At 57.2% G+C, this 13,463-nt stretch overlaps 1 protein-coding gene across 2 annotated transcripts in view; it reads left to right on the top strand.

Moving 5' to 3' along the window:
- MAN1C1 (mannosidase alpha class 1C member 1) overlaps positions 1-11,058 on the top strand; it is a 55,133-nt gene extending 44,075 nt beyond the window's left edge. For both annotated transcript variants that reach the window (XM_064172859.1, XM_064172860.1), the window contains 7 exons: positions 1,277-1,400; positions 2,684-2,777; positions 6,466-6,581; positions 7,239-7,458; positions 8,388-8,560; positions 9,135-9,250; positions 9,717-11,058. In XM_064172859.1, the coding sequence (XP_064028929.1) occupies positions 1,277-1,400; positions 2,684-2,777; positions 6,466-6,581; positions 7,239-7,458; positions 8,388-8,560; positions 9,135-9,250; positions 9,717-9,834 (961 nt within the window). In that variant the 3' untranslated portion in view covers positions 9,835-11,058. The remainder of the gene's footprint in view (positions 1-1,276; positions 1,401-2,683; positions 2,778-6,465; positions 6,582-7,238; positions 7,459-8,387; positions 8,561-9,134; positions 9,251-9,716) is intronic.
- The last annotated feature ends 2,405 nt before the right edge of the window (positions 11,059-13,463 follow it).

Here is a 13,463-nt window from a genome sequence, read left to right as displayed (position 1 = left end):
GGCTCCCAGCAGCGTGGCCCTTGAAGGCAGTGCCTGGACAGAAGGTCCCTGGGGAGGTTGTGTCAGCTGCCCTGGGCCCAGCCTGGCTGCAGCACAGCCACATTTGGTGCTGCTGTGAGGGAGCTCAGGGCAGTGTGTGTGAAACGGAGTTTGTCAGAGGGTCCCTTCAGCACAGTCAGTAAAGGCAGTGATGGACTCCCCAGGGGGCTGAGCACACGCAGGGATTGTTCTGCAGGCCCAGCTCAGGGCCAGCTGCTGCCAGCTCCAGCAGCTCTGCCCAGTGCCAGAGTAGTGCCACATGAAGCTGCTCCCGGCCAGGGGGATCTCTGCCCTGGAGAGTCGCTGCTAGTGGGGTCCCCATCTGAGCTGAACCCAGGGTGTTGGAGTGGAAAGCTGCAGGGGCAGCCTGCTGGCACTGCCAGGGCCCTGCCTGGGAGCAGCCTGAGCTCGGTGCCCATCTAAGGGCAGAGCAGTCAGCTCCGCACCGCAGATGCTTTGCCGTGGAGCAGCACAGGGAGGAGAAGCTTCACTTTTTCCCCCCTCGGACAACTCTTCAGTTTCAGCCTGCTGTGAGCAGCAGAAGCCTTTTCCTGCTGCCAGCCCAGCTGCCAGGCGCCATCTAGTGCTGCCCCCACTGCCAGCCTGCTCCCTCCAGCACCTCCACCCCAACAGCGCTGCCAGGTGGAAGCCTCCTCCCTGCTGGGGTTCGATTTGTGAACCTTGCCCACTGGGGCACCACACAGGAGTGCTCAGGGACCCTGACCTGCCGAAGGGGGATGCTGGAAGAAAGGAGGCTGAGGGAGACCTTCTGGCTCTCTACAGCTCCATGTAGGGTGGAGCCAGGTGGAGGTTGGGGTCTTCTCCCTAGGGATAAGTGATAGGATGAGAGGGAATGGCCTCAGGTTGCACCAGGGGAGGTTTGGGTTGGATATTAGGAAAAAAGTTTCCTCACTGAAAGGGCTCTCCAAGCCTGGCACAGCCTGCCCAGGGAGGTGGCTGAATCCCCATCCCTGGAGGTGTTTCCAGGAGGCAGAGCTGTGGTGCTGGGGGCCATGGCTTAGTGGTGACCTGGCAGTGCTGAGCTAACTTTGAGACTCAGCGACCTTGAAAGTCTCTGCCAACCTAACTGCGCCCCTGTGAGTGCCCTCCCAGCAAAGCTGCAGTCCCCCAGCATGTGCAGTCTGTGTGCCCCATCCCAAAGAGGCCTCACAGCCTCTCTGTGCCAGGGCAGGACCTGCGGCTCCGGCGCTGAAGGTTCCCTTTTCTCTCCTCGCAGCGGCATGAGCTGGAGCTGGGGCTGGGCGTCGGCTGGAAGCAGCATTTTGGCAGAGTTTGGCACCCTGCACTTAGAGTTCCTGCACCTCTCGGAGCTCTCTGGCAACCCAGTGTTTGCAGAAAAGGCAAGTCCCTGCCCCCCCTCCCTGCTGGCCTCGGTGCTGGAGCACAGCTCCGGGAGCAGAGCTCCGGGGGCTGCCTGCCTGCAGCGGGCACCCTGGCAGCAGCCTGCTCCTCCTCCCCACTGCAGCTCACCAGAGGAGGAAGCTTCGGAGTGGGACCAGGGATTGAGAAAGCAGAGCCTGGCAGGCTGCAGAGGTCAGCAGCCTCAGGGCATCATCCTGGGCACCTGGGAGGCAGCTAACCCCAGTCTGCTTTGCTCCTTCACCTCTGCTGCCTCTCCACCACCTGCAGCCAGCAGGGAGGCTGAGATGTCCCTCCCAGCATCTCTGGGGTGTGAAGTTGTAGCAAAGAGTTGAGTCTGACAAGGGCCAAAATGCAACCATCTGCTGGGTGCAGGCTGCAGAGCTAATTGGTGCTCCTGGTGTCACAGTAGCAGAGCCCTGTACTTGCAGACCACCTTGCTCTGAGCAGGTATTAAATGTTCTGCTCCAGCCAGCAGCATTTCTGCTGAGGCAGGGCCCTGACAGCTGACACATTGGATGCCTCTTGTGCAACTTGTCACTGGAAGCCTGTTAATGTTAGGCTTTACCTCTTTTCCTATCCCAGGTGATGCTGCAGTGCATGTGAGAGCAGCTTAACGAATATCTGCTGCTAGATAGCAGCAAGCATCAGCTTCTGCTGCACACGCCTCAGGAACCAGCTTGGAGGGAGGCAGATTGTTCCAGCTAAGAGTCTCAAACTGCTCTGCTGAGCCCAGAGGAAATGAGGCCTGGTCAGAGCTCCACAGTGGGGTGAAAGCAGGCAGTGGGGCCAGGGATTGCCAGTGATAAGCTCCAAGTGGTGCTTTCCCAGGGTGATTCCAGAGCAGGTCTGACAGTTGTGAAATAAAGACAAGAATGTGGAAATGGGAAGAAAGGGAAGGAAGGAGCCAGGAGAGCAGAATGGGCAATAGGATGGAGTGTAAGGAAACAGAAAGGGTGGGGGAGCAGGAGAGAGAAACAGAGGGTGAAAGGAATCTACAAAGCCAGGAGACTCTGCAGGGGAGCTGAAGGAGGCCTGGTGATGTGAAGTGAAGGAGACAAGCTGAAGGTTCCTGAGGATAGTGGTAGTGACAGATTGCTCAGAGGAAGAGGGGAGCTGTGCTGGGCTGGTGATGCACGACCTGAGAGGCTGCTGTGCCTGCTCAGCCAGGGCTCAGCACTGAGCCCCAGAGCTCCCAGGGACAGGGCAGAGCCCTTGGCTCCTGCAGCCAGGTCACTGATTGCTTCTCTCTCCTCTTTCCTAGGTGATGAACATCCGCAGGGTCCTGAACAGAGTTGAGAAGCCTCAAGGCCTTTATCCCAACTTTCTGAGCCCGGTGACAGGGAACTGGGTGCAACGTAGGTATCACTGTGCTGCAGGGGTCACTGAGCTCAGATTATCATCCCTGAGCTCAAGGTGTCACCCCTGTGCTGAGGGTATCATCCCTGAGCTCAAGGTATCTGTGTGCTCAGAGCCCTGCTTGGAGCAGTTCTCTCCCCTTGCTGTCTGGGCAGCAGCAGTGCCTGTCAGAGCAGCAAGCCAAGCAGAGCCCTTCAGCAGGCTGTCAGTGTGGCTGGGTAATGCAGCCTGCCCTGGCAGAGGCAGCACAGTCATTGCTGCCTTCTCCCCTCAGCCTGCTCTCCAGCTGAGTGTCTCAGCTCCGGGGAGATCAGGTCCCCCTGGCACAGGGGAAGATAATGCTGCATGGTTCAGCACCCAGAGATCAGAAATCAGCACATCTCTTTTAAGAGCTCATCCTGCAGTCATCACATAGCCCCGAGAGCTGCCTGTGAGCTGGACAGGGAGGCTGGGAGCAGAGCCCCTGGGAGATTTGCTGCTGCTCTGCTGCAGGAAGGAAGGAAGGAACCACCTGGAGAGGCAGAGGGCTTGCAGAGCTGCTGCTCCCCCCAGGGCCTAGGGCCATGTTCTCCTGCATGCAGTCGTGCCCCTGTTACCATGGCACTTCTGCACAGTGCAGGCTGGTGCCAGGAGGGTGAGACAGGCATGTGCTGAGCCCAGCACTGAAGACATGTGGGCATTGCCATGCTGTAACCCCCGCTGGCAGTGAGCCTCACACACACCTCTTCACTCCCCCCTAGAGAGAATCAGCAGGGTAGAAGTGAGAGAACTCCTGGGCTGAGGTAAATCACAGCCCTGGGGGCTTAGCTCCCCTCAGCCTGCTGCTCCATGGGGATTTGCTTGTGTTGGCAAGGGAGAGCTGCTGGGTTTGGTGTTGCTCTGTCAGAGGAAGAAGTCTCCTTTTGCAGAGGCTGTTTTGAACCTGTCAGAGGATTTCCACTGGTCCTGTCTGAGCAGTTTGCAGTGAGCTGTGGCATTACCTCATGTCCCCACGTCTCACTGCACCGTTTGCTCATCTAGATGGCTCCAGACCTCTCCAGCTCCTGTGTTCACAGCTCTCTGTTAGTGGCAGGCGGCTGCCTGGCTGCCATCATCTGAGCCAGTCAGAGAGTTCTCAGCTGTGAGCAATCCCTGACCTTCAGCTGCCTTCTCAGCACCTCCCTGCTGCTCCACAGGCCTTGGCTTGGAAGGTGTCCCGGCAGAGCCCCCTGGATGGCTGCAGTTGCCCCATCAAAGCAGGGCTGCCCTTTGGTGCCCTGAGGGAAGGAGAGAGGCTCCTGTGCTTGTGCCATTACTTGGACTGCCAAGTTCCCCAGTCCCTTTGTAAGCAGTTCAGCTTCCCCCCACAGCTGTCTCAGCAGAGCTGCTGCAGTGTGTTCCACTCACAGAACAAACCTCCCATCCCCTCCTGCCCCCCGGGACGCTCCCAGTGGCAGCCAGAGTGCAGGTTTGCACTTGGTGCTGAGAGGAGAAGTGGCTGGCTGGTGCCACAAGGGATGGCTGCAGGATCCCTTCCCTCGGGTGGTTAAAGCACTCAGCTGGGCACTCAGCAGTCACCTCTCCTGCCACTGATTGAATTCTATTTACATCTAAAGTTCTGCTTCACTGTGCTGACCTGCACCCACCCCTGCTGGCATACAGAGGAGCCTGTTGCTGGTTCTGGGAGCTTATTAAAAGTAGCCTCTGATTAATTGTTGTGGGCAAGGCTGATTTATGGCAGAGGACTGGAGCTAACCTCTCCCTCAACCTTCCACATCAGGAGGGCAGCTCCCGGTGCAGGCTGCTTGTGCTGAAGTGACCTTCAGGGCTGGATCCATGTTCCCAGGGAGAGAACAAACTGATCAACCTCTCCTGCATCTCCAATACTGCTGGTTGAGAAATAGATTGGGACCAAAGCAGGGAGGCAGCTGCAGCCTGCAGCCCCAGAGCTGCTCCCCGCGGGTGCCAGGCTCTCGTTTCTCTGCTGTCATTAAAGCTCTTGGCAGGAGCTGTTTGTGCTCCCAATTGCTGTCATCTCCTTAAAAGCTGCGTTCTCTGCCCGGGCTGAACCCAGCAGATTGCCGGAGGAGCAGGCAGTGCTGTGCCCCTTCCAGTGCAGTTGTTACCTTTAGGAAATGGAAGTGCAGTCTCCCTGCTGCAGCAAGAGGTTTGTTTATGCCAAGTGCCTAGGGGGCAAACGCTGGCAGAGCTGATGCCATCTGGAAAGCAATTAGGTACCAGAGCTGCTGCTTTGGTGAGTTTCTGGCTGGCAGGCTCAGGATCACACTGCTGCAGGCTGTGCAGTCACTGTTTGCACTCTCTCCCCTTGCCCTCTGCCTTTTTTTTGGTGTGTGTTTATCCCCCTCCTGAATCCATGCTCCTAATCTCATTGTTTTGCTGTGGATTATTCCATGGATCATTGGACAGGCTGGATCAGGGAGATTTGCTCTTCAGGGCAGGAAAATGCATGGCTGCTGATCTCCTCTCTTGGTAGGATTTAGGATTTAGGATAAGCCTCAGGACTTGATATATGTGAAAGGGAAAATAAAAATGTGAGCAGCTAACTCTGGGAGCCTGCTGCTGCCTCTGCCCCTGCCTCTGCCTCTGCTGCAGCCCCTGCCCCTGCCTCTGCTGCAGCCCCTGCCCCTGCCTCTGCTGCTGCTTCTGGCGCTGCCTCTGCTGCTGCCTCTGCCCCTGCCTCTGCTGCAGCCCCTGCCTCTGCCCCTGCCTCTGCTGCAGCCCCTGCCCCTGCCTCTGCTGCTGCTTCTGGCGCTGCCTCTGCCCCTGCCCCTGCTGCCTCTGCTGCCCCTGCCTCTGCCCCTGCCGCTGCCCCTGCCCCTGCCTCTGCTGCCGTGCCAGGGCAGGCTGTGTGCAGGCACGGGGCTGGGGTAATCAGCAGGGAGGGTTGAGGCCACAATTTGCCTTGTGCTGCTGAAAAAAAGGGGAGGCCTTGGCTGCAGGGGAGAACAAAAACGCTGCTCCAACACCACCCCCCCCTGCTGTGGTATAGCTTCAGGCTATAAATGCAGGCAGCAGTCCCCCCCGGGCAGGAGCCTGCAGCTGTCAGCCCCATTTCACAGCGCAATTCTTCAGCATCCTCCTCTGCAGGAAGGTCGCAGCTCGGAGTGCTCTGAGCAGGCAGCCTCGGGAGCCTGAGTGCTGTGAGAAGACAATGTTCAGTGTGGAGCCTTGCAGCTGACTTTATCGTTTTAATACACCAACAGCCCCAACCTTCCCCAGGGGACAGAGGCTCACCATGAGCCAGGCATACAAACAGGATGGGAAGGTCCCTGCGGCAGCTCTGCGTGACCCAGGCTGTGTCCTCCCTTTCCTGAGGCAGAGGAGGCAGCACCCAGCGGGGCAGAGGTCCTCTGAAACCTGCCTCTGGCTGCTGAGGCTGGGATTGATGCTGACTGCGGCAGGAAGAGGAAGCTCCCTGGAGTCGCAGGGTAAATAAGTGTGGCAGAATGAGACCTCTGAGTAGTTGAGGGCAGGGACACCAAAGCTTGGAGCATTCCTCTCCCGATTGCACTTTCCACCTTTCTTCCCCTTTGAAAAGGAAACGCTGCAGGCTCTCCCCAGGACACTGGGAGGAGGCAGCAGAGAACAAGGGCCTTAAACAGAGGAGTTTGTTTGCTCTTTGTAAAGCAGCTGCTCCCTGCCGAGCGTGGGGGACCTAAGTTCTCTTTTCTGGCCTCCCTCCTGCAGATCATGTCTCCATCGGGGGGCTTGGGGACAGCTTTTATGAATATCTCATCAAATCCTGGCTGATGTCAGACAGGAAGGACTCTGAAGCTAAGAGGATGTACGACGAGGCGCTGGAGGTGAGGAGCAGCCTGGGGGGACAGTGGTCAGCAGAACGGCGCAGGGGAAGTGGGCTCAGAGTCACAGAATGGGTTGGGTTGGGAGGGACCTTAAAGCTCATCCAGCCCCTGCCACAGGCAGGGACACCTCCACCAGCACAGGTTGCTCATCCAGCCTGGCCTGGAACACCCCCAGGAAGGGGACAGCCACAGCCTCCCTGGCAGCCTGTGCCAGTGCCTGCCCAGCCTCCCTCCCAAGAATTTCTTCTTAATCTCCAGGCTCAATCTGCCCTCCTCAAGCTTCAGTCCATTCCCTCTCACCCTGCCACTCCCAGCCCTTGTCCAAAGTCCCTCCCCAGCTCTCCTGGAGCCCCTTCAGGCTGCTCTAAGGTCTCCCTGGAGCCTCTTCCAGGCTGAACAGCCCCAGCTCTCTCAGCCCACCCCCCCAGGGGAGGTTCTCCAGCCCTCTGATTATCTTCGTGGCCTCCTCTGGGCACTCTCCAGCAGCTCCAGTCCCAAAGCTGGAGGCAGTGCTGCAGGTGGGGTCTGAGCAGAGCAGAGGGCAGAATCCCCTCCCTTGGCCTGCTGGTTCTTGAGCTTCCTCCTTACTCCTGCCCACTAAGTATCTTGCACTGAACTGCCACTGAGTGCCTTCGGCCCCTGCTTGCATCCCCTCAGGCCATAGAGAAGCATTTGGTCAAGAAGTCTGCTGGGGGCCTGACCTACATTGCCGAATGGAGGGGTGGCATCTTGGACCACAAGATGGGCCACCTGGCCTGCTTCTCCGGGGGCATGATAGCACTGGGAGCTGAGCAGGCTGCGGCAGAGAGGAGGCAGCACTACATGAGCCTGGCCGCGGAGATCACCCACACCTGCCACGAGTCCTACGCGCGCTCAGGTACCGCAGGGCTGCCCGGGGGCACCCAGGGCTGCGTGTGGCAGAGCTCTGCAGCAGGGGCTTGTGCCTCAGCAACATCTGCATCCCTGCGGGTGGCTTTCAGGCCTCTCTTCCTGGGCTGCCTGGAAGAGACAGCAGCATGGGTTAGGCAGATGTGAGCTCCTGTGGCACAGCTGGGAAGTGAACTCTGAGCTGAAGCCTTGCCCTGCCCTGCTCCAGCAGCAGGGTGGTGTGGGTCTGGCCTTCCACAGCCCTTTGCAGGCAAGAAGGGAAGGGAGGTTTGAGAGTCATTGCAAGGTGTCTGTCCCTACAGAGCAGGGCAGCTGGTCCACATCTGTGTGTTGTCAGCTGTAGCTACCCTCAGAAACACTTCATCCTCACCTGGATGGCACCCAGACATAGCACAGAGCAGTGGCAGTGGGCACAGCTCGTACACTGCATGGAGCTGCCCCTGGCTGGACATCAGCTACAGAGAGCAGTGGCAGTGAGCACAGCTCATGCCTGCATGGAGCTGCCCTTAGCTGGACATTAGCTACAGAGAGCAGTGGTAGTGAGCACAGCACTGCATGGAGCTGCCCTTAGCTGGACATCAGCTACAGAGAGCAGTGGCAGTGAGCACAGCACTGCATGGAGCTGCCCCTGGCTGGACATCAGCTACAGAGAGCAGTGGCAGTGAGCACAGCACTGCATGGAGCTGCCCTTAGCTGGACATCAGCTACAGAGAGCAGTGGCAGTGGGCACAGCACTGCATGGAGCTGCCCCTGGCTGGACATCAGCAGTGAGAGTGATCCAGTCCCCAGGCTCGACTGATCTCATCTGGCCTCGGACAGGAGCCTGAGTTAAATGCTGGCATGAAGGCAGCACAGAAGCGCCTGGGGAGTTGTGCTTGCCCCTGCAGCTGCTCACTGCCTGCCTGTGGTTGTGCCTAGACACCAAGCTGGGGCCTGAAGCCTTCCGCTTCGACGCCGGCAGTGAGGCCATGGCCACCAGGCTCAGCGAGCGCTACTACATCCTGCGGCCAGAGGTGGTGGAGAGCTACATGTACCTGTGGAGGCTGACCCACGAGCCCAAGTACAGGCAGTGGGGCTGGGAGGTGGTGAAGGTAAGGCTGGGAAACTCCTACAGGCTGCTGGAGTCTGGGGAAACTCTTCCCCTTGGCTGTGAAAAGGGCAGAGGGCAGAGGCAGGAGTGCAGCCGCAGCCTGGGTCAGCAGGAGCAGGGCAGGGATTGTCCCTCTGGGTTCAGCACTGGGAAGGCCACACTGGGGTCAGGGTTGGGTCCCTCACTCCAGGGATACTGAGGGGCTGGAGCAGGTCCAGAAAGCTGGGGAAGGGTGTGGAGAGCAGGGCTGGGGAGGAGCAGCTGAGGGAGCTGCGGGTGTTTGGTGTGGAGAAGAGGAGGCTGAGGCAGACCTCATTGCTCTCTGCAGCCCCCTGAGAGGAGGCTGGAGCCAGGCAGGGGTTGGGCTCCTGTCCCTTTTATCACCTGACAGGACAAGAGGAAGTGGCCTGAAGCTGCACCAGGGGGGGTTAGGTTGGGCATTAAAGGAAGCTTTTTCACTGACAGGGTTCTGGAAGCCTGGCACAGGCTGCACAGGGAGGTGGCTGAATCCCCATCCCTGGAGGCGTTTCAGAGAGGCAGAGCTGTGGTGCTGAGATTCCTTTTCCTTTTCCCAGGCCCTGGAAAAACACTGCAGGGTAGAAGCTGGCTTCTCTGGCATCCGAGATGTGTACACCACGACCCCAAGCCACGACAACATGCAACAGAGTTTCTTCCTCGCAGAGACTCTGAAGTAAGTAGAGAGGCCTGGAGCAGCTTTGTGGGGAGCAAAGGCTGAGAGCCTGCAGAAGAGCAGCCCCAGAGGGGATCAGTGCTCAGCAAGAGCTAAAGGATGGAGGACAAGAGGCTGGGGCCAGACTCTGCTGGGTGGTGCCCAGGGACAGGACAAGGGGCAGAGGGCACAAACTGGAAACCAGGAGGTTCCATCTGAACAGGAGGAGAAAGTTGTTTGGTGTGAGGGTGCTGGAGGCCTGGAGCAGGCTGCCCAGAGAGGTCATTGTCCTTCTCCAGAGAGCTTCCAACCCGCCCTGGGCGTTGTGCTCCTGGGCAAGCTGCCATGGGTGCCCTGCTGGGGCTGGACTGGGAGAGCTCCAGAGGTCCCTTCCAGCCTCTGCTGTGCTGGGGTTCTGTGCTCCATGCTGAGAGTCTCACCTGAGTTTCCTCTGCCTCTGCTCCCATCCCCTTGCCCCTGGCTCCAGGTACCTGTACCTGCTGTTCTCGGAGGACGATGTGCTGTCCCTGCACGATTGGGTCTTCAACACAGAGGCTCACCCCCTGCCAGTCAACCACACAGACTCTAAGGGCAGCCTGCAGTAGGAGGCCTGGGCAGGCTCCTGCCATTCCTTCCCACTCAAGGAATTCCTCTGCTTCCTAAAATGGTATTTTTGGGGCACTACTCCAACTGCGGGCAGTATTCTGTTGGGAAGAGGAAACCACGACCTAAGCACCTTCTTCTCCTCTGTGAGGAGCTCTCTTAGCCTGACACTGAGATGTTTCTTCTGGGCCATACTGTACACAGTTCATAGACATTCCTTTCTACAGAGAATTTATATGAGACCCACGGATTTTTTGCTTTCTAGTGGCCAAAGGACTGGAAGTTTGCCATAAAACAGACTTCACAGACACCTCCGGTTGGTTTTCTGTTTCACTTTTTGCCTTTCTTCTGCTCTTGGGTTTCTCACTTTCTAATGAAGTTCTCCATGTGCTGGGCAGGGCAGGAGGAGGCAGAGTTGTCCTTTATATGAGGGAGCAGCTGGAGGGCATCCCCACTGGCTGGGGGGGGCGAGGAGCTGACAGAGCTCACCGGGTAGAGGACAGGTAAAGGTGACCAGGGAGGACAAAGGGGATCAGGCCCTCCACAGACAGCTAGGGGCAGCCTCAGGATTGATTTTGTAGGCCCTGTTCTTTGTGGGAGGGTTCAGCCACCTTGGCACTGCTGGAAGGACAACAAAGCAGGACTGGAACATCTCTGCTGTGAGGAAGGGCTGAGACCTGGGTCTGTTCAGGCTGGAGAAGACTCAGGGGGGATCTTATTAATGTCTGCCAGTCCCTGAAGGGAGGTGCAAAGAGGACAGAGCCAGGCTCCTGCCAGCATGCCCAGAGGCTGGGCACCACCTGGAGCACAGGAGGGTCCCTCTGAACATCAGGAAACAGTTTTTGACTCTGCAGGGGGCAGAGGTTCCCCAGGGAGGCTTTGGAGTCTCTGCCCATAGAGATACTCAAAAGCTGCCTGGACTCAGTCCTGGGCAACTCTCTCTGGAGCTGGCCCAGATGGACCTCAGAGGTCCCTTGACCATTCCATGGTGTCAAAATGGTAACCACACCAAAAGCTCTCTGCATAGTTCTCAATCCTGATGTGGTTTTAGATACTTCTCCTGTGCCCTTACAACACACCTAGCACACAGCAGCTCTCATCTCACCTCCCTCGATGGGGTCTGTGTTTTTCTACTTTGATTTGGAGGTAAATGTTCTGAGTCACTTGTAATCATCTCCCTGCTGTAATAGAGCTGTGAAACAGAATAAAAGCCTTGGAAAAGCAAAGGCATGTTTGGGCTGCTCCTCTTTACAGCCACCTGTCCAGGACCTGCTGCATCCTGCTTGCAAGAAGTAGGTGACAATCCTGATTGATTTCAAGACCGTTGCACAATAGCTGCTGATTTCCAGACTCATCCAGCCCGTGGCTGGGCAGCAATTCCCATCTGCAGCAGCTCCCTTCAGGTACCTGCTCACCCCCTGAGGTGTTCTCTACTCAATGGCTTTATTTTTCTAGCAAGGCATAAACACTCTCCAGGACACCTTGGGATTGGAACAAAGTAACTGACAGGGAAGAAAGGGGGAAAATTGAAGCCAGATTCTTCCGCATCTCCAGGCATGCAGCTGGCAGTTGAGCCCCTGGGACTCCAGGCAGGACCAAGTGTGTAAGGATGTCCCTAGGCCACTCCTGCTCTGGGATCAGCAGATCAGGAGCTCCGGGATCAGCAGCTCTTCACCCATCGTCCTTCCCTCTGCTCACAGCAGAGCTGCCTGGCCCTCAGCGACGGAGCAGCAGTGTCCTGGGAGAGCACACGGGGCAGGGGGCACAAACCCAGCAGGTTCCACCTCAGCTTCTTGGCCTGGAACAGGCTGCCCAGAGAGGTTGTGGAGTCTCCTCCTCTGGATGCTTTCCAAACCCACCTGGATGTGCTCCTGTGTGACCTGCCCTGGGTGATGCTGCTCTGCCTCAGACTGGATGATCTCCAGAGGTCACTTCCAGCCCCTACCACTCAGTGAGTCTGTGGTGTTTATCGTTGACATTTGGTTCATTCAGCAGCTTGGGAAGATCAAATTGCTTAGGGCAGGTTGTGAAAAGCAAAACTGTCTCTAAATTCCTGCCTTTGTAATTCCCTGGGAGAAGGAAGGTTGTCAGATGGGGACTTAGCATTATCCCAGGGATAAAGCCGCTGGCTGCTAAGCTTGGCCTAGAGGGATGGGTGCTGGTGAATAAACATCTTGGGAGTCAGTTGTGTTATCCCAGAGATTTGGAGACTGGGAAGCTGCTTTAGCTCAGAGGATTTTTATGATGGATTAAGGGAATGCTGTAAATACAAACGTCCTGCTCCTGGAGGAGCTCAGAATACTTGGCCTGGTGAAATGTAAGCCCCAGAATAAGTAGTGTGGGTCTGGCTTCCTTTAGGATAGATCTGAGGGGTTAGGTTAAAGCTCTGCTCCTGTTCTGTCTTCCTCACAAGGGAGACAAAGCAATTTCTGTAAAGTCAGGAAAGCTGCTGGGGGAGAGCTGCTGCTGCTGGGGGATAGCTGGTGGGGGAGAGCTGCTGCTTTCCTGCACTTCAGTGGCTGCATCACAAACAGGATTTTAGCTGCCCATCCTGCCTGGCAGTGTCAAGCTTACTGCTAAGTTTGGTTACCAAGATGCTGGTGTGGAGCTCAGCAGCACTCACAGCAGAAGGTTCTGGTTGGAAATTCCCTCTCTGAGAGACCTCAACTCTGCAAATACTTCTGCCTGTGCTCACAGGAACCCAGAGTTACATCCCTGAGGCCAGGGCATTCCTCACTGGCATCTAGTGTTGAGCAGGATAGAGATCCAAGGATCTGCTTTGTTCCAAGGCCTGGCCCTGATCCACAGCTGGGGTTGTGTGTCCTACAGCAATGCAGGTAACAGAAATGTTTGTTTGGCCTGCTGGTGTCTTGGTCTGCTCCTGCTCTTTCCTTGCTCCTCAGCACACCTCTTAGCTGGAGGCTCTTGCCCTCAACCCTGGGCACTGTGCATGGGGGACTGATTTCCCTGGGCTCTGATTTCCCCTCTCTTAACCTCTCAGCCTCCTCTTCTCCAGACTAACCAGCCCCAGCTCCCTCAGCTGCTCCTCCCCAGCCCTGTTCTCCAGACCCTTCCCAGCTCCTTTTCCAGGAAGAGCTGTGAGTTTTCCATGCTGTGAAGATTGGTCACAGCACAGCCCAGGAGCAGGATTCCAGCCCCTACACACACCTCTCATTTTCTTGGCCCCTTTGAAACCAGACTTGGCCACTCCTTGTTCCTTGCTGAGGATTACTGGGTCTGGGCCTCTGGTCAGGCTGTGCTGCCTCAGGGGGGGTCAGTTTCCAGGTGCTTTCTCTGCTTGCTCAGGCTCTGATGCCACCTTCCAATGCAGCAGGATGGCTGTGACTCTGGAGCAGGACAGGGTTGCAGGCTATGGGAGCAGAGCCACCCATACCAACGAGGCCAAAGCTTCTCTGCTCTCACAACTGTGCCATCCTGTGCCTGTATTCCAGCACACAGAAAATCCATCCTTCTACTGCAAACCCCCACAACTCACTCTGATTTTTTGATCCCTGCTACCAATTTCTCATTCTTTTGCTTATTTTTACCTCAGCTCTCTCCCTGCTGGCACAAGGAGATGCTTGGTTTGGGGTTTTTCCCTGCTGGGATAATCTTCTCGGTGGAAATCTGC

The sequence above is a fragment of the Pogoniulus pusillus genome, chromosome 37 (assembly GCF_015220805.1).
Source record: "Pogoniulus pusillus isolate bPogPus1 chromosome 37, bPogPus1.pri, whole genome shotgun sequence".
Taxonomy (NCBI): domain Eukaryota; kingdom Metazoa; phylum Chordata; class Aves; order Piciformes; family Lybiidae; genus Pogoniulus; species Pogoniulus pusillus.
This window is presented reverse-complemented; position numbering and strand designations above follow the sequence as displayed.